Raw genomic sequence first — 27,503 nt, forward strand, 5'->3', positions numbered from 1 at the left:
TGATGATTATCACGGAGAAAGTGATAGTAAAATGTATTAAATTAGGTGAGATAAATCACACCTCAAGTGCCTGAAATAGATTCTAACTTATTTAACTGGCAATTCTCTTTGCAGAAACCAAGACAAAATAAGTTAAGATTGGGACAACCTCGTCTCCATGCTGTTAGCCTTGAGACACATTTACAGAACACAGCTTAGTACCTTGTAAAAGAAGTCAGAATGAAGTTTTGCTTCATCCTAAGTGCATGGAGGTGCAGATATGTCCTTATTTACCTCTGAGATATTTTTCAAAAGTATTTTGTCACATGTTGATTAATAAAGGAATTTTAGTGTATATTTTTAATGAGAACCTAAGCCTTTCCAATAACTAGTAAAATGTCTTGTTGATAATAGAGATCTGCACATATATTCATTGAAAAGACAGTGCTTGAGTCCAAACCTGAAATTCCAAAAATCCACCAGTGAAATCTTACAATTACAATGTGGAGTTGTAAATCCCTAATAAACCATAGAAAATAGGAGCAGTAGCAAAGAAAACCAGATATTTTTGTGTATTTTTTCCTACCTGTATCTCAGCATGAAAAAATCAGATAACCTGGGTTCTAATATAAATCTTCTATACATGTAATTAAAAACTATAATGTCACAGCCCATGAGGGGAAAAAGTAAAATTCCTGCTGAAAGATTTTTAACTGCAAACAATAAAAAGAAGAGGTTAACTCTTATGATGTGGCAATGCCCTGGTCATAGCTACTGAGGTGGTGTGACTCACATCCATGGAAAAGCTGGCTCATGTCCTTTGGCATAGTGAGGACATGAGAGATGTATACATAATGCAGTGTATTTTCAGGAAGGCAATGAGTTTAGAAAGAAATTTTGTAATTATTGTTACATAAAACCCTCCCAAGTTCACAAGAGATACATAAACTGGCTTAAAACTTGCTGGAAATTATGACTGTTGATGTATCAGGTAGATGACCACAGTCTACAGGCCCATTATATGTATCTTATCACACTGAGAATTCAGCAAGTGCTGCAGGACTTAAACCAACTTTAGAAGTTTGTGCAGCCTTTGTATATTTAACCCTCAGAAGTTAGGAAATATTATCTGAGCTGCAGAGTACGAAAAATGCATATTCAGTTTCTTCAAGTCCTCAGATCTTGTTTAAGCAAGAGAATAAAGCCTCTGGTTTAAATTAAATACCTGATTTGCTAAATTGGGATATTTCACTCCACTGCTTCTTTGTTTTTTGATGTTAGCTCTCTGGAAAGCATTCAGAAATCTGGTGTTACTTCAGGGCAACTGATGACTTACTTTTTGTGGAGGAATTCCCCAGCTGCTACTGCCACAGGCCGGTGTGCTGAGTACACCAGGTGATAGACATTCTCACAGTCTTCATTGGACAGAGCCTCCTCGCTCCCACTGAAAGAGTCACAGTAACACCTCAACTACAGCAGAGCTTTCATTCCCATCCCCACACCTCCCACAGCTCACTCAGGACAGCTACAAGGTGGGTTCACTTCCCACAAAATCCTACAGGGTTGAATAAGGACTTCAAGGATCTTTGGTTAACTTCAAAATACAGAGGTGTTTGAAGGGCCTATAAGATTGGAAGTTTCTCTGATTTCCTTCTTCCAGTTGTACCAATATAGAGATAAAATAAGCTGAAGTCTAGACTTCTTTACTAAGAAAGGCTAGAGGAATTTTTAGTTCCAATTCTGCATGCCCAAAAACATTCTTCAAAGTGGAGCCACTCAATATAAAATATGAAACAGAAATTCTGTGCATCTGCTTGTAAACCCCAGATGTTCTTTAATACAGTTTTTAATAAATATATTATAAAAGACTAGCAGTGCTCTTCCAGGTGCACACTCACGAGGCTGCTGGGGACTGGCTGGTTCCACATCAGCACAAGGAGGATGTCTGAGGTGATCCTTACCTCTGGGGAGCCACTGCGTCCCCACATGGAAAAGCCTGGGAGCAGGTGTCCTACCATGTGACTCTTTACAGCTGTGTCAGGAAATCAATCAATCAACTCTCCCTGCACTGGATCTGTGTTACTGCTGGAGTTATTCTAGCAAGCATAACCCACAGACACTCATTCTGGGAGGACAGTTGTCCTGCCCTTGGCAAAAGGCAGAAATGCCATTTGCATTCCATACAACGGATGCACTAACAGCTCCAAAACATCCACACAATTTTACACTTTGCCTCCTATATTTCCATGAAATAAAAAATTACTTTAGCTTCATGTCCATTTTATATGTTCAGTTCAACTTCATACTAAGTGTAGAGTAACACATTCACTTCGATACACAAGCAAAGCACTCAAGTCACTGAAATGTGACTGGTTTAGGTCATTTCCCAAGGGAATAGAGGGCTTTGGAGCAGCACTCACTGGAGGATGAGCGTGACCAATCGAATGGCTTCCACGGCGACATCGTACTCCTTGTCCAGGGTCATGGACACAATGCGGTCCTGCAAGGCAACTCTAGGTCAGTCACAGGGCACAAACACAGCACAGCCAGCTCGAGAGATTACAGAAGAAATACTTTTGGGGAGAAAGATGTTTTGAGTGCTGACAATGAGAGCCTCTCAATATTACCCAACCTTTAAATGTACCCCTTAGCTGTGTGCTATATGCACAGTGGAACAACAGGAACAAGTGCTTCAACAGTCCTTATGCTTGTGTACTTGCCAGAAAGGCAGGGAGGACACTTGGAGTTACAGCACTGTCTTGGGTTGGATTAATTGAACAGGTCTTTCCTGAAAAGTCACATACTTGGGTTGGACAACAGCAGAAAAACAGTCCCACTTCATTCCCCTGAAGCCAAATAATTTCAGAGGAAGGAACACTGCATACATGGAAATACCGTAAAGAAAAATCACACCTGAATTCATACATCTGCAGGTTGCATGTAAAGTTGTGACCTTTTTCCTGTCTACATCTCAAGGTTTGAAGCAGATCTCAAGAATTACACTACAGACCTTCCCCAGTAAGTGGGGAATTCCATGGTTTGATGTTGTGTTCTCCCATAATCTTTCCACTGGAGACAAGCACATCATTCTCCTGTCAAATCTAACAATTTTCTAACTTCTAAGGAGTCGGTAGTTATGAGAATTATCCCTTTTAGGGGATTCTTTCTCATTAGGTTCAATTTGCTTACTGGCAAAAATAGCTGTAATTGGTGTATGTTGTCCTTCCTATCTGGGGAGAATTTCCATCCAGCCATAAAAATGCAGTATGTCTCAGTGCTCTTTGCTTGACTGAGCAAATTACTGAAGAGAAATCAGGCCATCTGAAAACTAAAAGTTTATTTTGGTGGCTAATCTGCTTCAGGAAGGACTAGGTAGTCTATGACATTCCGGGATATGAAAAAACAGAAATCAGGGACTGGAAAAGAAACAAAGGAAGTGTAAGGCAACAACAGTGAAAGTCACCAAAGCAAACCAGGGCAAAATAAAGGTTTTCACCTTTCTTCTCTACTACTCCATGCATTTAAGGGCAGAAGGGGATCATCAAGCACCTGATGTTTATTTTGATCCAGAAATTTCAGATCAGTACTAAAAAAAGGCATTGTGGCTGTCTCAGGTGTTACTTCCCAACAAAACCAGGTTTGCAAAGACATTTTTTGTCACTGTGACTGACTATCAATCACTCTTAAGTTCCTGGGGAATTTGATACATTTCATGTAGATATAAACAGCTTTACAGACTGTGAGAAGTCCATGAAGGGACCCAAAGAAACAACTTTCTGCACAGGACACTCTGTTATGAACAAGACAAAACTGCTGTCAATTTTTCCTAAGGTGCTGGCCAAGGAACAGCAATTACAGCACTAAGAGAAAGAACAGCCAGAGATGCTGATCTTAAATGTCTCAGTGGAATTTCATGTTTTCCCTCAGAGTTTATCTTACACCCCAGAATACCTCAGAGAGGGAACTAGCTGCACATGAGTGAGCACACAGGCGTAAAACTCCTTCTGCATCTCTGAAAAAAGCCTGGAAGGGAGGGGATCCTCTCCTGTCCAGAAAGCAGGGGGTACCCTCTGAAGCTGGAGTCTTTTGGGACTTTGAAACCAATTGATGTGAGAAGGTTTCCTTATCCTAAAAGACTGTTCTCTCAATTTTCCCCAAAAATATCAGGCTTAAAATAAATAGCAAAGATGTGTAATTTTTGCCCTGGGGCCAGCACCTCTGCGTGGTGGCACCTGCCAGCCAGGCCCCAATGCCCCTGGAGGTGTAACTTCTGTGGCTGAGGAAGTTCCAACCCCCATCTGCTCAACCTGCCTCTACAGAGATTCCCTGTACGGCAGCAGAACAGGGCACAGGCCAGGATTTTTAAGCTGAAATAGTAATTCTCAGTGCCCCTGAAGATCAGTTTTCCATCCTGTATTAGGCTGTGAACAAGGCAGACTGAAGAGCCAATCTCTCCTTCTGCTCTCAGGCCGTGGAGACAGCACAGGATGAGGGATGAGGGACTCTGGAACTGGCTGCAGAGGAGTTAATTCACAGCTTTTCCATATGGGGTCAGTTAATGTCTGTATTGGACAGGACTCCTTGATGGAAAACAAAAGTCTTCTCTTTGATAGAAAATTTTTTGTTTTGATGGACTAAGCTTATTTTCCAGCATATCACTTACTCTTAGAAACACAATTGCTGCAAAGAACAGGCATTTTTCTTTGAAAAAGGGACAGGATTACATCCTTGTCACAGCTCTCTGGAAGATGGCAAAATATTAACACCCCAGCACAAGGCACTCTGGATTAAAGTAATTTATTCTTTGAACAGCTAGAAGACCTCTAGAGAGATTTCTCTCAGTTTGAATGGATTGAACTGAACACCAGCTGAACTGTGCAGGTCGATTAAATTCTGATGAAGAAATATAAATAAGCAGCCATGGAACTGAAAATGGCAGTTAGGTCAATTATTTTTCAAAGAGGTGATGGTAGAGTCTGTGGCAGCAAGACTTTTAGCTAATGTATCAGAGATTCAAAAAGCATTAACTTGGAATTTCACTCCATCCTGGTGCCAAAGGCCACATCCCTGACAGCACAGCTGTAAATCCAAGTGCAGGCATTTGGGCCATGCCAGCTTTTTGTTCTCTTGATGTGGCAGAAACTGAAAGTGATTAATCATTATGTTAAACAAATCTGTTCTCTAGGCTCATAGAGACTTTAAGCACACCTTTCCCCTCTTCTTTATTCCATAAAGATACAGATTTCTGTAGTAAAAGCAGCTTTTATGGGACAAAAGAAAGATGAATTCCTAACAAGGCTCCTGCCCCTCTGAACCTCTTTGACAGAAATTAAAATTCTTTGTGCCATCCCAAGCCAAGCAGCAATGCACAGGCTAACTTAGCTTCCTTTAAGAGAATTGTCTGTGCTGTGAAAAGCAGGATGTATCTAGAGGTTTCATGTCCCTGTATTTTTCTGGAGTACATTACAGACTAACTATTGCCCAAACTGCCTCCAACTGTCCTGAAAGTTTTGTGGGTGCATGGGAGAGGTTCAGCCTCAAAGCAGTCCTTTCCCTTACAAATTATGGAATCCTGACAAAGAAGCATCCAGCACATTTTCTAGTAAAGAGAAGTGATAAAAGCCCACAAGAGTTCTCTTTTATATTTAAAAATAAATGGAATTACAGGAGCAGCAAATATAAACAAATCTAAGTCTGCACAGAAGGAACAGGAAAAGCAGAAGAGTTGGAGGGTCCATTTTTCTGGTTGTCCTGTGAAGATAAAGGAAACCAGACTTATGGAGGCATTAGAGAAGAAGTTTGAGGTCTGAACCTGTTTGCCAAGTACTCCCCTATGACAGGAAAATTTGTCTTAACTCCAATAGTCCCAAAAACTGGCTTCATAAAATTAGAATAACACAGGCTCTTAAATGATCTAACAAAATGATCCAGTTTTGTCTCCTACTTTAGTCAACTATACTTAGTTAATTTCTGACAGATATTTATTTAATCTGCCCTTTAAGATTGTTTTCTTAAATAAAGGAGACTATCAATTAAGAGTCTGCTCTATCATATAATTATCATTTTGGAAAAAGGCTTTCCTTAATGTCTAGGCTTTACTGCAGATTAACGATCTTTTTTCTGTATCACAAGTGAATGTGATAAAAAGTTGATTTTTTTTTTTTTTTTTCTTTCTAGATGAAACTGGAGGAGTCAATTTTGAAAGAGAGAAAACCAGTGAAGCAGCATAAAATCTACAGATCTACAGGGAGAAGTTAAAGTTTTGTGCACAGCATTTATAAATATTTACATCTCCACTTTTCTAAACAGAATTTTTTATCAGCATTATAATAATGATTTAAATTAAAATAAACCAGTCAGCTCTGTTTCTTTACTAAACAAATATTTTCATCAGCATTCTAATGAAGATTTAAGTGAGATAAATGAGTTTTTCCTTGGGGGTAGCCTTTCCAACAGTAGTGTGTTCTGCAGAACACAAAAGCCATGGGGAGAGGTAGCAGCTGACTTGGTGGCAGTGTATGAACACTCCTCAGCAGGCACCCAAACAAGAGCAGGGACACCTTTGGTTTCCACACCCATCTCTCCCCGCAGTTCATTTGTACAACAAAGCATCAAACCACAAAGTGAATTAAGAGCCCCATTCTTATCCAGATGTTATGCAAACAGTTTGTGCTGATAAAAACCCTATGAAATATCCTCCCAGCACTTCTCTCCTGTAGGGCCAATCCAGCTCATGGGGTTTGGAAGCACAATGTGAACTCCTGTTCTGCAGCAAGGCCAGTTCACTGTGTGGACTGTGGTGCACATCCAAGTGACTCTCGGTCCAAACACAAGCACATACTGAGCTAAAGAAAGCTGTGCAACAAACAATCTTTCATTACAGGCTGCTACGTTCAGCTATATTTTAGATTGTGTAAGTACACATCCTTTAAATTCAATAAATTTAAAATTAAATAAGTACAGGCAGATTGAATAAGGACAATATGTAAGCTATAAATAATACATACAGACAAATAATCATCCTGGTTAAGTCTGACAAATCTTCCAAGATAAACCCTGTGAAATGGATTTGGCTTAATTTCAGCATTCAGTAACACAGTTTTAGTAATGCAGTTACAAGCCTTGTCACAAACTAAAGAGTTTATTCTTAATAGACATGATTCAAAGACCACAACAGGACTGTGACACTTTTACTTTCTGTCCATCCAAAAACTGTATTTTCCTCTTACCTTGAATCTATTAGTGAACAGCTCCAGTTTGGGAAACAACTCTCTGTTGGTATACAGACTCTGAAGAGCTTTCAAACACTTCAATCTCACTTCACCTTGCTAAATAAAAAACACCAAGATTAGCTGTCAGAATACTTTAACCAAATGCACATGAATATTAAAAAACATAATACTATAATTTGTTTAATGTACATTTAAAATTTTATGCAAATGACCAAAGCCAATTTGCAATTTAGCTGAAAACCAAAACCCACATGCAGTCACCTACAATGTTAAATTTCTTCCTATTTGCATACAAAAAGAATTAATGTGCCATCACGTATATGTCTGTTAGTGCTTCTCTTTCAAGTGACTCTATGAAAGTGACTTTATGAAAGATAAAGAATGTAGCAAGTAAATCCAAGATAAAGATGTAGGATCTCCAGGTGGTTGGTGCAGGCAGTGTGGCTGTCTGTCTGCAGGAGGGAGCCCACAGGCACCTCATGACTGACAGCTCATGTCACAATCAGTGCACAGGGGCTCAAAATGACTGTGCATGGGCTCAGCAACTCAACCAGCTCCGAGGGCAGGGACACATTGCCTTTGTTATCCCCAAAGGTTTTACATCCCATCTCTCACAACAGGACAGCAAAGGCTGAAGGATGTGAAAGGTGTGAGAGATTGTCCAGCGGGGAGCAGGCTGCTGCCACAGGAACAACACATCTGAGCCACAGCCCAATGAAGAAGGGTGGCTTGTGTCCCTGTGTCTGAGCTGTGGATGTGATCAGCTGCTAAAAAAGCCCAGAGAAATGCTGCTTGACATTCTTGTTTAACAGCACCTGTGTGGCAGTATCAGAAACAGTGTCTCCTCTGTTGTGTGATGCTCATAATGCCCAGGATGTCTGGAGTCATCAGCACTCACAGGATATGAGCCTCTGATGGCCTCAGCCTACAGAGCCCCAGAGGATCAGGACTGGGTTAGTTCTGGCCTGTAAGAACACTGTAAGGCACAGTAAGGCAGTAGCTTTAGTTACAGCTGCACTGGAGCCTGTCCCACCTGTGAGCTGACAGCCAAATGTAAAACTCACCCACAATGGGACCCGAGACCTGTGCAGAACAAGCTCAGATTGTTTGAGCCAAAAGCCCTTGGAGACTTCCCCAAACTCCATGGATTGATGGTCCCAGAGCTCAGCCCAGGCCCTGTACTGGGCTCTCTGTAAAGCTTAAGCCAGCAAATGGATCCAGGCAGGCAGGAACCACACCAAGCATGGGTTCCTTTTATGGGCCTTTACACGCCCTGCCACTGTCTCCTGGACCAGATCTGAGGAGAATGGACTGCAGGAGCAGGTGAGGAAGAGAAAGGTTATGTTACACCTCCTCCCTCTGGCTGGGAGCAGGACCAGGAGACACAGGAATGGAAATGACTGCCCCTTTGGCAGAAGAATGATGAAGGAGGACTCTGAGTCTGTTTTTTAAACTGTTGGTCAAGGATGGCATTCACCTCTTTGGAGAGGGAAGAGCTCCTGCACATCAGCTTGCCTGTCCTGGTAAGAAGGTTCTAAAACAAAGTCAGTGGAGATGTGTGGCAGGAACACCTTGGGAAGCCGAAAGGGCAGTGAGCTGGACAGGAAGCAAAGAGGGGCAGAGTGAAAGTGCATGTGGATGCACTCCAGTCCAGACTAGAGGAGCAGTTAGTGCCACAGACCCTCAACACGCCACACACGAGATGGTTCTTGTAAATGTGAGAACCATGCAGCACAAAGGAGCTTTGAACACCCCAACACCTTCTAGCAAGGAAGTAATTGGGTGGGAATGCTCAAGTTAGGATGATTTTTAAGAAACTTACACCAGTGTAAAAGCTGTGAACAGGGATGGACAGGAAGGCCATCAAGAGACTTAGTCAACTAAGAGATGAACTTATTTAACTATTTAATTCATTAATAAATTAAGAGGTCAAGCACAAGAGGAACATCTGTTCCAGAGGACCCTGGACTCATCCTTTCTACAGAAACAGACAATAAACAAAGTAAGAGGAATGCAAAGAAGGAAAAAGCACTTTCTTATGTGTTAGGAACTGGTTTAAAGAACCATGACTCTACAGGTACGTCTAGAGACAATTATGGTTTCAAAACAGTTCCACGCATCAATGACATAGGTGAAAATTAGGACTGAACAGTCTAATTTAACACTTTTATTTTCAAGAGGGTTTTTAAATGCAATTATATAATAGTTTATACACTTTTATTTTATGCTCCCAGATACACGGGAATAAAAAGGATGCTTAAAAGCAAATGAAGGTCAAACTTGAAAGCCACGTTCAAATGAGAATCTATAAAAAACCAAAAATCCCTATTAGACATTTGTTTGAAATCTAGGAGACATGATTAACATACAAAATATAAGCATTTTCCAAAACAGAAAACGAAACTTCTGTATTCTACCTCTGAAAGACTAGGTTGGAGCTACTACAAAGAAGTGTAAGAACTGTTCCTCCCTGTGGTTTAATTTCTATGTCTTCTGAAGGAGGTGAAACTCCTCAGGAATCTCCTACACTGTTGTCTCCTATTTGCAGCAGCAAATTTCCAGAGAAGTTAATAATTTTGGGGTGACTGCTCTTCATGTGAAGTGGAAACAGCTTATGGCTATTGCCTCAGCCTTCATTTTTTAAATACCAAGTATGCAAAAATCATCTCCTGATCAAAGCAAAGCAAAATCAAGAAACTTGGTTACCAGCTGGCAGCTTTTTCAGGCAGTGCCAATGAAAACCATGCTGTTAAGGGATCTTGTACGTCTGGAGGCTTTGCATTTTCAGTTGGCTCTTACTCCATCTTTTTCCAATATATTATTCCTATTGCCCCTCCACCATCCTTTCTGTGCCTCCCAAAATGTCTCTTTCTCTCCATTCTCTCCCTTTTCATCCTTTGACACCTGTCCTAGATCTTCCCCATTCTGCCTACAGTCTGTCTCACTCTGTAGATGAAACATCCACAACATCAATAAAACCCCACCACCTATCCGGTGGACTGGGACATTAAACATTAGTGATTTAAAGACTTAGAACCCCAAGGCACTTCTGTGGCTTGCAAAAAAAAAATCTTACAAAGCAGAGGCAGGAGAGCAGTCTGATAGAATTTTGCTGTGTCTGGTCCAAATGGTCCAGTTTTTTGCCCTAACACTGTAATTCAAAATTTCTCTGATATGAAAGAACACATTAATTTTTAAAAAGCTGAGGTATAAATAAGTGTTAAGGCTGCAGGCAGATCACTAGACCCTGGCCTGAGGTTAAACTATCTGAAGAGGATGTGAGAAAATACTGCACATGACATGAGAAATTGCTGGATGTGACAGATGAGAGTGTGAGATTCCACAGATGGGTAAAGGGAGTGATGTGAGAAATGGACGGACTTCAAAGACACTCGGAGGGAGCTGAGAGCTGTGAAGTGCAACACCACTATATTCTGGAGGTGCTACTTTGTGGAAATGTTCTACAAAGTTTAAAATGTTCTCCCAAAAATCCAGTGACATTATTCAAGGGATAATTTATTTAAATTACAAGTCCTAGTAAAACAAAGCCCTCCACACACCTTAAATCCTGATCCTCCAACCTGAGCTGACCCCCACCACCACTGATTTGCTAACTTGAACAATGTCTTCTCCTGCAGCGTGGCAGCTTGTGAGACACAGTAATGTCACCAGGGGACAGAGAGCAGCAACTCTGTCCCTCCAGGCACTGCCACAGTTGTGTTTCCATGTCCAGCATTCACTGAGACACATTGCAGTGGCTCTGGGGCAGACAGTGGTCATGGCTGACAGGAGCAGTGAGCAGGATCTTCCTCCTGATCAAGTTTTGTTCAATGAAATCTAATGTAAAAGTCTGGGGAAAATTTGTAAAGGAAAAGTTTGAGAACTACAGGCTTGGAAAGAAATCCCATGTCCAGAGAATACTCTTAACAAGTGAACTCCTCATCCAAATGAAGGCAAGATGCAGACTCCTGGCAGCTGCAGTTAAAAGTACCAGCACCAGCAGCTGACTTCTATCACTAGTGAAAGCCAATATCTGCATAACAAAGAATTCAGCATAGGAGTGACTGGGTCAGAACCCATATATTAGGATGATGTTTGAAGTTTTGAAGAGAGTAATACTTTTAAAGAATCGGCTGTTATCTATCAGCTATGCAAATCATTAGAATGAACTTGCAGATTTACAATTTTTTCCAGCAGTGCTCCTAGAAAAGGAGAATAGTCTGAATCAAGACGCTGGAATTGGATGAGCATTTCAACAGCACTGTAAGTCTTCTTTGTATTCCTTGGATAGTGTTAGCAATGGAGTTTAGAGTAAAACAAGTGATTCCAGTGGTTTTGGTGGGAGTGGGAGCACAGCCAGTCCCACTGCTGCCTGGTGTACAAAACCCCCCAGCCAGAAGTGCAAAGTCCTCTGTCAGCACCCAGAATGGGCTCCTCTTGCTGCAGGAGCTGGGTGGTTACCATCAGTACTACGAACTGTGCTGACAGAAAAACTTTTCCTTCCATCTGGTGTTTCAATAGTTTTCTGAAGTAAAAGCTAAAGAGAACCTTGAAAAGATTCTTCAAGGAAGGGAAAGTGAACTGATGAGAACTCCACTGGTTGTGGAACCAGTGGTGTCTATTGAGGACCCAGAGGTCTCCTTTTCTCCTCTAACCTTTGGGCAATGTAAATGTATGACACCTGGAAATCCCTTTTCCACTCTGCTTCAGACACAGAGGCTCTCAGGGGTGCTCTGAGGAGACTTCTCTTTCTCTTGTAATCAACAGAAAAGTCCCATGGAAGGATTCACATCAAGATACTTCAGAGACTGAACACATGAAAAGCACAGGGACTAAGCAGACTGGGAGTACTGCCTCCTAATTTAAGCCAATATCTGGAAGTGACCTGACTGAAAGATACCAGGTGAGAAAACAGAACAATCTCTTTGTAAGCCAAGGCTGATGCTGTGCTGGGCAGCAGAACAGCAGCAGCTGCCTCCAGACCACTCTGCTGTGTGTGGGAATACACAATACTCACCCTGTCATGTAGTGTCCAACCAACATACTTTAAATAACTATCATTCAGGAAGGCATCACTGTACATTTTCATCCAGACACCAATTTCTTCAATACAGACAGCTCTAATCTCAGCAATAGCATCACTAATACGGAAAAAGAAAAGAATAAGGATTAGCCAGATTACAGACACATATACTTCTCGTTCCCCTTGCCATAGCTACAATATTTTGCTTTACTTGTCATGAACCTCACTACGTGAGGCTGTCACTGTTCTTACTGCCATCTCATTGACTTCCTGTTCCTCTATATCCTTGTACTCACTAAAAATTTCAGTGTTTATATATGCTCCTACATTTCCTCTATGTAAAGAAATTCTCACCCTAGTCTGCTTCTTAGTCTACTATTCCATCTTTAATCTCTCTCTTTTCAAAGAGTATTATGAACCTAAGCTACAAACCTCCTTTGGGCAATCATTTCTGAAATAGCATCACCGACATTTGTTTTGCAGCCCTGTCTCCAGCCCGAGGTGCAGAACCATTGCAAGGTGAGAGAAGCTATTTGGTTGAGCCAAAGGCACCTGCCAGACGAGCACAATAGAACTTGCTACACAAAGAGATCTCATTTCATACCCCCCATGAACACCCTTACAACAAAATCCATGAGAATTTTGCACTTTAGCATTGGTTTCTTCCAATTTTCTTAATTTTATCCTACGTTCTGACTGTGGAGAGTCATGGAAGAAGCAAAGACATATCACAGTCAGACTTATCATCTGCTTAGTGAGGAGAGGTGGCAGGAAACTGGAGAGGTCGTTTAAGGAGATCAGGATGGAAACGCTTTCCATCTGATTGGCACTTTCCTGCCTGCCTGACAAGGAGCATGGCATCTTTACTAATAATGAAACAACGGGAAAAGGGATGGGGGCCATCTGTCCCTTCAGTAATTCCATCTCTGGGACATCTGTTACCATGAGAAATCACTTGTGCCACTCCAGCTGGCACTGCCTCACAGCTCCAAATTTCAGCTGTAATACAAGAACACAAAGAGTCACTGCACAGAAGAAGGGAATGTCTGATGCTTTGCAAACACTGGACCTGCTTGTAATTGAGATCCTTGTTTTGTATTTTTATAAAAAAAAAATCTTTTTGGAAAAGTAATAAACATCAATTTATTTCTAAATCAGACCAATGGAGCTCCAAAATGAAATTTAATTTACGGGAAGAAAAGAAAAATTCCAAGCTTCAAGCAAGAGAATAATTGCAAAAACGAGAAAGTTTTTCTGAAAGTCAGCAATTTTACAAAATATAAATAAAATGCACTCACTCTTCTGGTCAAGACAGGTTCCTAGCCCTAATTCAGTGCAGCAAACCCCTGGTGACTCCATACTATGTACTCCTCCCCTGCAGGCTGGCCCAGCTGATCCAATGCTTTTGTCCTGTCCCTGCCCTTCCAGACCCTGAGCTGGGACCCAGGGCTCCCACAGGGACCAGGAACCAAGCCCAGCATCACACATGGCTGGGGGGACTTCTCCAGGCAAGTCTCAGCATTTTCAACTTGCAGGGAGGAAACTGCACTGCTGGAACAGCAGAAAAGCATCAACACGTAATGCATTTAGTACAATAACAGGAGAGGGCCACCTGTGTGAGTGCCACCAAACCACTGCCATTGTCTCTCTTTGCCTGTAAGAAACATTAATTCTAACAGCTTCCCAACAGCATCAGGAAATCTGGTCCGCCCAACTCCCTGAAGCCTCTGTAGCCTCAGAACTAAGGTCAGGGGCAATCCACAAGGGAGACAAGCTGCATTAGGAGCAGGGCAGGGATCAAACAAGCCGCTCCTACCAGGGATTTCTCAAACAGGTTTAAGTAAGTAGCATAAGGACCAGTGTGCTAAATATCACACTCAAGGGTTAAAAACTGCATTCCTTAGGGGAAAGGCAGCCATAATCAAGACAAGTTTTAGTTAAAACTGTTACTTAAAAAACTATATATATATATATATGTATGTATATATGCATGTGTGTGTTTAATTGTACATTGCTTCACACTGAACTGGATTAGCAATTCTCTTGCATGGAGTTACTTTTAAATTATTTTAAAAGCAAAATATCGTTGGAAGAATGCAAGACTTACAGAAAAACCTAACAGAGTACCAAATATAAATCGGGAAAAGATGGGGAGCCACATCTGCAGCAACACAAAGTAATGAGGATGACATTCTTACGAGGGGATGACAGCCTGGGTCCTCACATCCAAGTAGGTTATTTCACCACCTTGTAAATTTACTAACTGTAAAGGATTTTGGAAGGATTTAATGGCAATCCCAAAAAGAACCTAAATGTCAACAACTATTTAATCATGCAGCACAGCCAGCCAAAGAGCAGGAAAAATCATGTTTTCTTTAAGAGTGCATTCAAACTTCCCTAGGCAGACAGTGAAAAACTGCTCCTTGATTCAAAAGTCTTCTCAGGGATCCCTCAGTACTATGGACACTCACTCCAAGCTGCTAATTAAAAAAAAAAAGGCCACTCAGCTGATTACGAGATTTAGTATAATAGGAATTTAACATTTCCAGTATAATTGAAAATGAGACAGAATCATGGATAAGGCATGTGAGACCAGCAAACACTCCAGCTGCTGGAGAGGCCTGGGAACTTGAGAGACGCCACTTCCCACTCCACATCACCTTCCAGGTAACTGTCCCTAAACAGAATAATTTGAGTTCCTGCAGGAATCACTACCACAGACTCCATGTCCATACAATGCTGTATCAAACACAAAACAGACAAAAAACCTTTGTACCTTTGCTATCGATGTGGTAATTGCTTGTCATTAGACTGCAGTTCTTTTCTTCTAATTTTTATACAGTTAAATACATTTTAGCTTCTGGTCAGAGTCACTATGAATTGTTTAGCTTTTTGAAAATACACATTATTTCTGGGTGACACAAGAACATATAAATACTAATTATACCTGCACTGGAAGTGTTTTTGGAATAATGAATGCATTATTAACTACCATAATTATTAACTAGTGATGTAAGCTTGTATTACTTGCCAAATGTTTCTAGAAAGAAGTAGAATCTAGTCCAGCACAGAGATGAAAACTAACGTGGCATCTACAGATCTCAGACATGAAGATTTGCACAATCTGCAAAGCAAGGTCTACAAGAGGAAAATATTCGCACCACAATTCACAGCCTAAGTTCCTACTCTGGGTAAAGAGATCCTCCATGATGCCACTTCTGAAAAGATTTTACAAAAGGGGTTCAGGTAAGAAATTCTGCATTTCCTTTTGAAATTTTGGCTTGACAAGGCAGGCCCATAAACCTTAGGAGAAACCATAGCAGTGCCAGGAAACAGATTTTACCAGTGCCACTCCAATTGCCACTACAGTTTGCCTTTCATGCCAAAGTACACACAAGAATTGTGATTAAGGCCAGAAGTATTCAGGACCTGAGCCACAGAGTCTGTGATGGATATTTGGGAAATGTCAGGTGCAGAGAGAGGAGTGTGCTCCTCAGGGTTGCTGGAGTTGTTGTCCACCTCAGCTCCAGCTCACGGGTTCTTTCAGTCTGTTTAACCACAAACTCGTGAGGTCAATCATGACTAAACCGAAAGCCCTCTAAGCAAACCTGCCTGATGTGCAGTGCCCTGGATGCTCACAACCTACAGCTCTGCCTGAGCTGAGTCAGACCAAGGCATGGTCTGGAGACAACCAGCAAAGCAGGAACTGCTTCAAGGCTTCTTGGACGCTCTTGAAGGAGCCTGACTACTCTCACTGCACCTGCTGGCCCAATCTAACCACTGGAGATGGTGCTTCTCACACCTTGTTCTGAGACAGCCACAACTGCAGACAACCATCAGAAGACAGTGGTATCACTCAACAGGCAAATCAGTATAAACAGAAAAATACAGACATTTCAGTCAATGAGTTGGGCCGAGAGTTAGTCTATAGGAAAACTTTTTAACAAATTCAGAATCAAGGGTGACTCACTGCCTTAGGCCTTCTGTGGGATAGAAGCTCAAACTCCCACCCAAGGGACAGGAAATGGAGCAGCTGCACAGGACCACACCACTGTAACTTAGAACTGGGCCCATCTCTTGGGCTGCCTGTCAGTTTAGAAACATTTTTAGAATGTAATTATTATGAGAACTGGACAAAAAAGTATTTTCTACTTATTTTTTCTACTACTTTCATCTCTGGAGCTGAATTAGGATCCCATAAAAGGGTAAGAAAAACAAGAGTTCAGAGCTAACTTCCAAAAGTTCTGGTGAATGCTCACTGCATATCCCACTCATGAGAGGGGCTGACACACAGCACTCCCATTCCTAAATGCTTCTGTGCATAGTGGCTATTTAAATATCTATTCCAATAGCCTGTTACTAGGCTGATTATCCAGTGCTCTTGCCAGACCAAGGAATTTATTGTTTGAGGCAAGACGTGGATTATGAGATGTAGCTTTATGTATCTCTGACCCCAGTGTTTCTCAGAGTTCCTGTCCCAACACCTTTGTCTGTCTGAAGTATGAGGCTCAGCTCTGCAGGGAAGGGAGCAGTGTGTGCTTTTAAACTTCACAGAAAGGTCAAACTCAAATTAAATGATGTAACTTTCTGCCTTCTTTTTTTTTAATGCCTGTAAGCGACACCAGTAAATTCTGTTTGTTTTTTCAAACATACCTAAAACCATAATGCATTTCCTTGTCACTTAAGAAGTACATTTTGCCTCCTTAGGATAACATATTTAGGGTGCAGGGAGAAGGATTTTTCTCTGGTTTGGCTTAGCTTTTATTTCCCTGTGCTGACTGGTTTGTGCTTCCTCACTGAACTGCCATCCAGTAACTCCTTCTCCCTTTTTGCCATGTCTTGTTTCCCACAGTGGAATTCCCATGTAACTTGTCACTATAATCTTATTTACTCTGTAGCAGGCAAAGGGACAGCTTGGAAGGAGACAGATGCATCTTCTCCATAAAAATGCCAATGCCATCTAGATTTGGCAAGATTTACCTTATTTGCCAGTACTGACAAAACATTACTTGAGGACAGGTTCATGCCCTGCATAAATTCTCAGACTTACTGTGTCCATCAGTGTGAGGATCCCCATTCTTGCCTGCCCTAAGCTAAAACTGTAACAGTTCTGTTTTTCTGGACAGTTACATCTGGAGGAAAACTTCTTTAGGCAACCAAAACAAAAAAGATCCTATGAAGTAGGACTGAAATCCGAGATCTGTCAGTCTTACCCTCTGAAAGGGGAATGTGTCTGGACACACAGCACTAAGTCCTAGGCAGGGAAAGACCAAAACCAAAACTCTGACACCTCAGATTATGGTTCAGAGGGATGAACATTTTACATTTTACTCATTACATCACTCATTACATCTGAGCAGCCATGTGGCAATTATCTCAGATTCAGTCATCTCTGATATGAGACACAACTGAAATGAAGAAATAGACCTCCTCTCCTTTTTTTTTATACATGTGTACCTTGCAAGCAATTTTCAGCTTTTGACTGCAATTAAAAAAAAAAAAAAAGGTTAAAACCCCTTTTAAAGGTTAAAAAAAAAAAAAAAAGGATAAAAAAACCACTGAACAACCAAATATATCATAAAGCCACAGAAACTCAGTGAGAACAAATGGCTGAGGATGGAGAAAAGGCAATATACAGTAGGGTGGGTACATTTCCTGCACGATTATTAAGAATATCTTAGTTTTTGACCAAATCTGCTGTTCACACTAGACTAGCATTATACCTAAAAACCATTTAGCTATTTCTGCAATTTTTTTTTTTTTGGTTGATAAGACAAGTGAGCACTGAAATCTTCCAGTAAATTGGAGCCAAATCTACAGAAAGAAGATGTAACCTCACTACAACACTTGGCAGAACACATATTCTGAATGAAACAGTTTTGGGGGTTTTGTTTAGGTCAAGGACTTGTTATTTAAGCTACAAAGGTCACTAAGCATGAATCACTATGAGTCATATTGAAGGATGGGACATTCTCTGGGAATAATTAGAATAACATTCTTTCAAAATCATCACCACTTGTGCATGGTCTAAGGCCTGTTAAAACCATGTGAAGTTTTAAAATAATTTGAACTAATTGAAAGAAGGAAGGTTCAAGAAATTAAGAAGTTATGAAAGCAGATAATAGGTCAAAATCCTTTATATTTTATCCCCCATGGGCTTTGTCATCAATTAGCTGGGTTTCATACAGACCTTTTCCCCCTCTATTTTCTCGTCCAGCTGTGAGTGCAGGAGTCTCACTCTGTGCTCTCTGCTGTGTCCCATTACTCATGGTTTGGTGTGTGTTATAAGAGACTCTTTGGGGCTCCCCAAAAGGTCAGGGATGGCTAGTGCTCACACAGGTGGCTCTGGGGGCAGGGTGGGAACAGGTTCCTCCTGAGCCCTCTGAACAGTGGCACAAGTGGTGCCACCACCTGTCTGATTTCAGTCGATTCCCCACTGGACTAATGGACACCTTCTTCCAGGGCATGGATGGAGTTTATTCATTGGCCTCTCCTTTTTTTATGGCAACATCAGCAAAATCAGGTCTTTACTAGTAGTGGCAGGAGGCATTAAAAGAAACTTTCTTACAAAAGGAAGATTTCAAAAGAAAAAGCAAAAGCACCAGAATGCAGACCACCAAAAGACTGAGTCTTTTTCCAACCCCACATAAGACCATGAACTACTAAGAGGATATTTTAAAGCAAGGTTTTGTTTGCTATAATACACTAAGTTCTGAAGGGATAAAAATGGAAACACTATTAGAATTTAATTTCTTCAGCTTTTTTACCTATACCATGAAAGCCGCTGTCTTAACAAAATGGTGTGAGTGCTACACTGATCTAGCACACTCATTTACCTACTGGCTCTGCATACCCATCCTCCTGCTGCCAAGCAGCTCAAGGCCATCTGACCATAAACCATGAACTTCTTTCCATGCTCAGGTACTGAGAAGCCACTCTCCAACTCCGCTGTGCTGCTCACACTCACACATTTCTCGACACAAGCACCTTCCTGGTTTCCTGGGTGCTTTTCTCCAGATTACAATCATCCCTCTGTCCAGCTGAATTGTGGGCTCCTCTTCACCTTCTAACCCTCTTCTCATACACCCTATTTTCCTGCCATTTTCCTAAAAGATTCCATAACTTACAAACCTTTAAAGCAGAACTGAAATCAGAAAGGTTAATTGCATGGTTTAGTACCCTTGAATTTTATCTTTTGATTTCAGCAAGTCAATTAACATTTAAAGAGCTGGTAGCACCAAGGTGATGCAGATGCTCTGAGACATCTTGTGACGCACAATCCAAAATCTATTTTAAAAGACTTCCGCTCCCTGGTAAACCATATTCCAAATTTGCTGTTTACACCCAAGATGTACAAAAGGAAATGTAGGCTGAAGGACAACTGCTACTCTATGATACGCAGTAATTATTTGATTATTCTTAAGATATGTCATTTTTGTGCTCCCAACATGGACAACTTTTCTTTTCAAAATGCAAAGCTTCAAAGCCCATGTCTCCCACAACCCTTTAAAGCTGTCTACTGAATTAAAATAAAGTTGTGTGGATGGCTCTACTGAGTAGTTTATAGAGGTTACAATTTGTACGTTCTTCCATAACTTCAAGTGTTTTTGACAGTAATCTTGCAGCCTCTAGAATATTACACCAGAAGAAAACCAACCCAGAAACTGCCCTTGACATCACTTATGGCCACACTTTATTAGCAGAGCCTACTGGAACATGCATTTTCTTACCGGTATCTATGAACAAATATACCCTTAAAAATAGAGTTCATCATATTTTCGATTTCATCTTGGTTTTCTTGTAGCTGTGAAAAACAAAACACAAAATAAATAAAAGATCATTGCTTATTATAATTTGGTATTTTACAATTCCCTATTGGGAAACCTTAGAAGACCTTGGAAGTGCACTTGAGTAAATTCACTATTTTTGCTTTTCTAGCACACGCCTATATTGTGTGCATACACATACAAATATTTACATTTACATATGCAATGTCTTAATAGAAAAAAAATTAAATTCACTACAAATATCAATTTAGTCTCTCAAATGAGTTCTTTGAACTAATCATCAACTTTTGCTACTGAAAACAAGACAAGTAGAGACAATGCGTGCAGTAATTTCACCAGTGCTGTGTTCACAGGGAAATACAGAGCTGAGTGAATGACGGCTGCTGAAACAAAGCTAGTTACACATTAGTTTTGAAAATATTAATGTTCTATTTACAGAAAGGAGTTGAAGATGCTCTCAATATTAAGTAAAAGACGGTCAGTTGCTTGAGCTTCAGCACCCACAATAACTGGGTTTCAGAAGCAGGAAGATTTCCAGGACCAGAGCACACCTGACATACAGGCCTTAGACTGCAAGAAACCAAATCCAAATCCAAATGAAAAGGTGTTATGAGCAAGATTTTATAAAGAAGAGTGTTTTCTTAAAAATCTTTTCCCTTCCTGGGTGATATGAGCATGTTTTGCAAGTGCATAGGAAGCTTCCCTTGTGTCAACTAATATGTTAACACAACTAAGAATTAATTACAGTATTCTCATACTGTTGGATCTTGTACTAAACTAGGTATAACTTAATTACACCTAAATGCAGTTTTGTTAATAAGATGACACCAATTTTACCCAATGAGCTTTTGGAAGAGCCACTGTTCTTCCATCAAGGTGTTCATTACAGTCCAAGCACAGCACCACAATGTGGAAATGTAAATTTGCCCACATTCTCACAGCAGGAAAACCACAACAGAGCCTTGCTAGTAGAGTGCACATATGCATAAAATAATTAAACCTGTATAATTATGGATGTATGTATTTAACAGATAAAAGGTTTAAAGCTAGAGGCAAAATTGTGATCAGCTGGTTTGACCTGCATGACATGAGCTCGGAAACACTTTCACCTAAGGGCTTCTATTTTTCAGCCAAGTATTTCTACTCATCTTCCAGCCACAAGCTCAAGTAGCTTCAGAACTCAGGGAGTGAAGCCTCCCTGTTCACTAAAGTGTAAGGAGGTGCTGTCTCCATTTCGCATGTGCAGAAAGCAAGGCATTGAGGGCTCTTGACTAAAGAGTCAAAAGCCTGCCAAAGAAACTAATTTCACAGTAGAAGGGATTATGTACAAAGGGAAGAGCTGGGTTCACACCAACTCTGCATACATGAACCAAGCATATTTAGACATGGCCTCTGGGAAAAGCACTATTTGCAGCATCAGCTCAACCCAAATATGCACAGACTAAATGCCTGTTTGAGAATTCATAACCCAAAGGGGACTGTGAGTTCCTAATCACACCTCAGCTGGATGACTCCACAGGCTACAGGCAGGGAAATATCCACAGTAACATGGGGGTAGAGACAGCCTAGCACAGGCTGTGCGGTAAAATGAGGATGGGAACAAACCAAGAAGCCTCAGGAGGCTTTCTGAAAAATTACCAGGGTCCTGGAAGTGGAAACTCACAGAGAACTCAGGGAATGATTTCTTGGTATAAAACCACATCACAGAAGACAGGTAGGAGAGGATGGACTTTCTGAGCCATGAGAAAGTCGAGATTCTGAAAAAAGCGTGCTTTGCTGTCCCTCTGAGTGCAAAGTGAAGCAGCATGGTAGAGGCTCAAGCAGCACAGATGAAGGGACAGCACAGAGGGCTTCCTGTCTCTTCTTCTGCATAGAATTTACAGTTCACTATAAACATGGTAAGTTATCATCTGGTACAGGTATCCAGGTAATACACAGCTGGTGTGGAAGCAGAATCAGAGATTCAGTAGGTCTGTGTGAGATCCCTTTTACCTCTGTGTATTAACATTTAAAGGATACAATTCTCAAATATATTTTAGATTCAGTAATGAATTTTCTCTGAAACTCTAGTTGCTTTCTACACTTTCAATTTTTTTAAACCATGCACTTGAATCTGAGTGCTTAACTTCAAGCATCTTGAGAGAGCATCTGTGTCTTGGGACTCCTGCTCTTACCAATGCAAAAATGCTTTAACACTCCCTCTCTTAAATGGAGGTAAAAATGAGGGAAGCATTCTCTTGTTGACTCTGCAAGCAGGTTTGGAAGCTCAAGAAGACACGTATGACAAGCACAAAATTTGAATTACTACTGGCAGATACTAAAAAGACAACTTTCTCTGCTTTGTGGCATACTGCTACTTAAATCATCCACTTGAGCTGAAAATCTCATTGATAAGACAGAGCTCCACACATGGCTTTCCCACCAGGCTTTGCAGATGATGGCATGAGAATGAAACACTTCAGCAAGTGCTCCATCTCCTCTGCTTCAGACTAACTGCCACACTCAGTTGGTGAACTGTCCCTCTATCAGTTCATGAAGACCAACACGTGCACGTGTATGTGCTCAGGAGGGGTTATTAGGATGGCATTTCATCAAAGAATCAACTGAGAAAGTGCCAGCACAGAATGCCACTGCCAATTCAGAGTATTTAAACATTGGGAATATACGGTATCATGTCAGGAATTCTTACACAGAGCATGAAGCCATCTAATCCTAACACACCTCTTCCGCCCAGGTGCCCCTGGTGTGCTTAATCCCACTGAAATACTCTGGCTGTTCCCAGGCAATGTTTTGCTCAGCTGTCATGAGCAGTGAGATGAGAGTCCCTGAACACACAGAGCCAAAGGTAAGGACTAAGAAATGCTCCTTCTCCTGTCAAGGCTCCCCAGCCCCATGGAGCTGGGCATCCTTGCTACAGCTCCCCAAAGAGAGGATGTCCTGCAGCTCTGAAACAATGGCTAGGGGAACGGGCACAGAGGAGTCCCCAGCCACAGAGCCACCAGCCCAAGGTAATCAGTGCAATTAGTGCCACTGTCCTCTGCAAATTCAAAGCAACAATCTACAAATGTGGAATACAAACTCTGTTCCAGCTATTTTCTTTTCAAAATGTTTTAGAACTCACATTCAATTTAATATTTAATTAAAAATGTTTCTCTCGCTGTTTGGGCAGGAGAGATTGTTTTTGCATTGTACCTTAATGCTTGCTTTTCAAGAATTATGAAAACTAAAAAAAAGTTATACTACAGATCATAGGGGTAAAATAAAAATACATAATTGTAATTATATCCAGACAAAGACTACAAAGTCAAGCAATTCTGAATCAAAGTTACACCTCAAGGAATTCAAGGTGCACGCAGGCAAAACACCCAGACATCTTTAATTGCCACAAAGTGCAACAGTGGTGGAGAAAATTCAAAATCATAAATTTAAATCTAAGCCATACAAACTTTGACTTTCAGTTTCTCTTATGAGTTTTACTTGGCATCTTTACACATTATCGTTGTTTGGGTGTATGTGTATTAATTTTCTACTTGTCATCTTAATTTAAGTACACCTCTAAAACCGAAATTTCCTGTGATATAATACTAATGTTTTTTCTCACCTAATGCCAGATAGGTACTTACTAAAGGTGACTTTATTGTCTCCCTAGCTCCTTCTCCCTGAGAACAGGTGCTATAGCCTCAACTCCAGTGTTTCCTGAAAGCAGCTAAAAAAGAAGTACTAATGAGACACTGTGGAATAACTGCAGTGATCAAGGGGAAAACTGGGCAGTGCAGGGAGGGAACATGATCCTCTTGTCAGAATCTTTCTGCATCATCAGAACAGTGACTGCTTACAGTTTGAGACTTTTCCTTCCTGGTCATATGTAGAAACCTGAGAACAGAATCCTCCTTTGCATGCAGAACAGCGCCACAAACTCAACCGAATGTGGCAATACAGGATTTAAGTAGTGTGCTTGAGATCACACAAACACCACTGCAGAACTAAGCTCTTTCTCACTGTGGTACTCAACTCACAAACCACCCTGGGCTTTCTGATGGGAGGGAATGCATATGAACCAGGAAAAAAAAATTATCTTTTCACTTGCCTCTTTTCTTTTCTGAAGCAGCAGCTCCAATCTTTCATTAGCTCTTTTGCCAATCATTTTGTTTCTCTCAGCTTCATACTGCCTCTGTGTATTGTCCTGATGAATGCTCAGGTTTAAGGCAACATTCACAAGAGCAGTCATAAGCTTCATAGCTGCAAAGGCACAAGACAGATTATGACTCTTTACCTGTAGTCAGAACTCAGAAAATATTTCCTCAGCAGATCCACACTCACAGCAAAAAGCCTCTCGACCCTGGCACAGCCATCTGGAAGGGCACTTCCACCCAGGCAATACCCAGGTCACTGGCCCATGCTCAGAAAGCAGACTCCATACCCCACACTGAGCTGCAGGCAGTGCTCCTTGCTGTCTTCTCCAGACAAGCTCTGAGTGCACCAAGGAGTCAGCATGGGAGCCTGCAGCATCAGGGCACCATGAAGCAGCTGCTGGGGAGTTACAGAGCAGGGAGTTACTTCTTCTGCAGAGAAGAGTGCCAGCAGAAATGGCTCCATACTACGGTCACACTAAGGGTGATCTTAACCAATGGCTGCTGAGGATGGCTCAGTTCACAAGGGACCACAGCACAGCTTCTCTGAATGCTGGCTTGACACTGCTCTAAAGTCAGCTGTATAGCCATAGGAAAATGTCGTATTTATTTTTACACATGCTGGATATGATACTGTTCATGTCTGCTTTTTAGTACTAACATTTACTTTTACAGAAGACATTAATAAGGGTCTTTCCCAAGTTCTGTGTGGTTACATAGTACAACACATATTACAATATGGAAAAAACAGCAAAATTATGCAACAAACTATCTGCATTCTCTCTGCATGCTCCTCTAAATATGCAGCATTGCTTCAAGGTAGAAAAGCAACCACACAAATAGAAAAGTGAGGCTACTTGGATTGATTTATTCTGCCATAGCTCAAAACTGGTTACCTACAGATACTTCTTCCTACAGTGAATCATCTCTCATTCCAACTGACTAGCATAGAGGAAAACTGAAAGCAAGGACCTTCAAACACTCTTCCAAGATGAAATGCCAGTCTACAAGTAGATTTTCAAAAACATTATCAAGACTGAGCTCCACTGGCATTATGTTGACCTCTACTCTTTGGGACTGCAATTAAATGTGCTGAAAACAGCTTGAAGGAAATTTGTAGAATCAAAACAAAGCCTCAAGCTTGTTACAGCAAGCAAACAAATAAATAAATGGCATGTGTTGTCACTGGTAGATGCTGAGATCTTTGGCAGCTCCCATCCGTGATAGGCATCCCTGCCAATGGCCCATGCAGGGATGGACCAATCAATCCCAGTGAGCAGAGTGCAGACCTCACTCCATAAATTATTCCCTATGAAACCAATCAATCACAGTCTGAATAAACAGCAAATCAAAACCACCCAGAAATGCAGACAGCATCAGATGGAAGGGAATACAGTTTAAATAACAAGCATGGACTTCCAGCAGGGTATCTAGGCTCAAACAGTGCTCACCTCGGAATACTGAATTTGAAGAGGAAACTCCAAACCTGGAAGCTTAAGCCTGCATAATTCACGATTTTACCATCCCATTGCTAAGTATGGTGAAGAACACAAGGGAATGCGATTCCAAAGGAGTTCAGTCACTGTGAGTTGAAGGGTTTGGGTTTCAGTTTTAAAATCAAAATCCACTCAAATCTGGAGTTGGTTTTTCAATATCATTGGAAATCTGCCTCTTACTTTGATTCATAACAAGAGATGAAATTTTAAATAAATTCTGATTGTATTTGTTTAACACTGGGTATTGGTACATTTGAAGCTGAAAAAATGTGTATGAGGCTGATTGTGGAAAGACTAAATAGCAATAAATATTGGCCATAGAAACATTCAGATTATGACAAATGTCTGCTGTAAGAGTTTCTGGCATGATCTATGAACCTTGCAGTAAGATGGATTTCTTATCACCAGACATGACCAGCTGTAGACATCTACACCCAAGCCAGCCACTCTGGTAGTGTTTTTGTAATTGAGAAAAGTAGTTCCTCGTGGAGAGCAATTCATCCCCCTTAGAGGAGACATCTCATATAGGTGTGATGAAATACGTAAGGAAAGTCAGTTTTATCTAATGATACACCCAGGGCTTTCCTTAGGTGAGGCAGCTGCAATGAAAGGTGGTGTGGCTGCAGGCAGAAGACAGGGAGCCCTACAGCCATGGCCCAGTAATCCCAAACCTTATGTTGTTCCAGAGTTAAGGCACAGATTATTTTTCTCGTGAACGGAAACTCTTGGATAATACATTTGTCCTGATAATTCTTTAGAATAAATTTAGACTCTAAAATATAAAATTATTCCAATATACTGTACAACAAGTGAATAATCCATAGCAAAATACAAGACATAAGCATGCCACTTTTGATTATCAGGATTCACTGGAGGATCTGGGGATGACAGGAATCCCTAAATGAATGCCTCAGCACAACACTTGCCAAACAAAAAGGGAGTATTTATAGTATAGTTGTACCATAAGCGGTACTTGGATTTGACGAAGCTTTCCACAGTTTTAATGTTGGTGAGGGTGCACCTCAGTCCAGATCACAAGCAGTCCTGGCAGTGGGTAAGCAGTGGCCGGCTCTGTGCCAGGCCCTGCTGGCAGCTCACTCACCAGCCAGCGTGCTGGTGTGCCGGAAGGCGCGGACCTGCGAGTCGGAGAGGCCGGTGAGCAGCGAGATCACCGTGTCCATCATGTACTCGTCATAGATGATGCTGTACTGGCACTGCCGGATCAGCACCCCGATGAACTCACAGAAGTTGGAGCGGAACTTCTTCCACTGAGGCCCAGGCATGGTCAGGGGATAATCACCACTGTCCTGAAGAACAAGAAAAAGATCAAGTATTAAAGGTCTCCCCGTTTAATTTATTTTAATGTTGGTGTAGCCATTGTGGCCTACAGCTCTAAACTAAACATCATCTTGTTCCTTCAAGCCAAGGGAGAATAACAAATAAAAACAATGCTTTATTCTTCAATAAACAGGGAAGCTCATTGGCACGAAACCACTTTTGCAAAGATACCACTGTAACTGTTTTCCACTTGCAGTATTGGCTCTGTATAGTCCAAAATAAGTATCAAGTCTCAAGTCTCTTCCTTGTATCCTCAGTTAGGAAGTGGGAGAGAAGGAGCAAAAGATGAGACAGGAATATTTCAAAGTATTTAAGGTCAAAACCTAAAGAAAGGCTTCTGTGATTGACAGTAAGTCATTCTCCATCCCCACTTCAACTCCAGGTTAATATTCTAATCAGCTGGCTGCCCATCCTCCCAAACTTTGCTTTGCTCAAACTTAGTTTCCTTATCAGAAAGCAAACACCTCCCTGTTTTATCTTGTAAATGCTGCCTTTTTCTAGTGGTAAAACCTGCCTTC

General features: G+C 41.2%; 1 protein-coding gene across 3 annotated transcripts in view; it reads right to left on the minus strand.

The window, feature by feature from the left end:
• STAG1 (STAG1 cohesin complex component) overlaps positions 1–27,503 on the minus strand; it is a 168,337-nt gene that overhangs the window by 42,583 nt on the left and 98,251 nt on the right. For all 3 annotated transcript variants that reach the window (XM_066326193.1, XM_066326191.1, XM_066326192.1), the window contains 7 exons: positions 26,750–26,954; positions 24,109–24,260; positions 19,965–20,038; positions 12,229–12,352; positions 7,209–7,307; positions 2,400–2,479; positions 1,316–1,423 (listed from right to left, as the gene is read on the minus strand). In XM_066326193.1, coding sequence (XP_066182290.1) covers positions 1,316–1,423; positions 2,400–2,479; positions 7,209–7,307; positions 12,229–12,352; positions 19,965–20,038; positions 24,109–24,260; positions 26,750–26,954 — 842 coding nt within the window. The remainder of the gene's footprint in view (positions 1–1,315; positions 1,424–2,399; positions 2,480–7,208; positions 7,308–12,228; positions 12,353–19,964; positions 20,039–24,108; positions 24,261–26,749; positions 26,955–27,503) is intronic.

Source organism: Sylvia atricapilla, chromosome 10 (assembly GCF_009819655.1).
Source record: "Sylvia atricapilla isolate bSylAtr1 chromosome 10, bSylAtr1.pri, whole genome shotgun sequence".
Lineage (NCBI taxonomy): Eukaryota > Metazoa > Chordata > Aves > Passeriformes > Sylviidae > Sylvia > Sylvia atricapilla.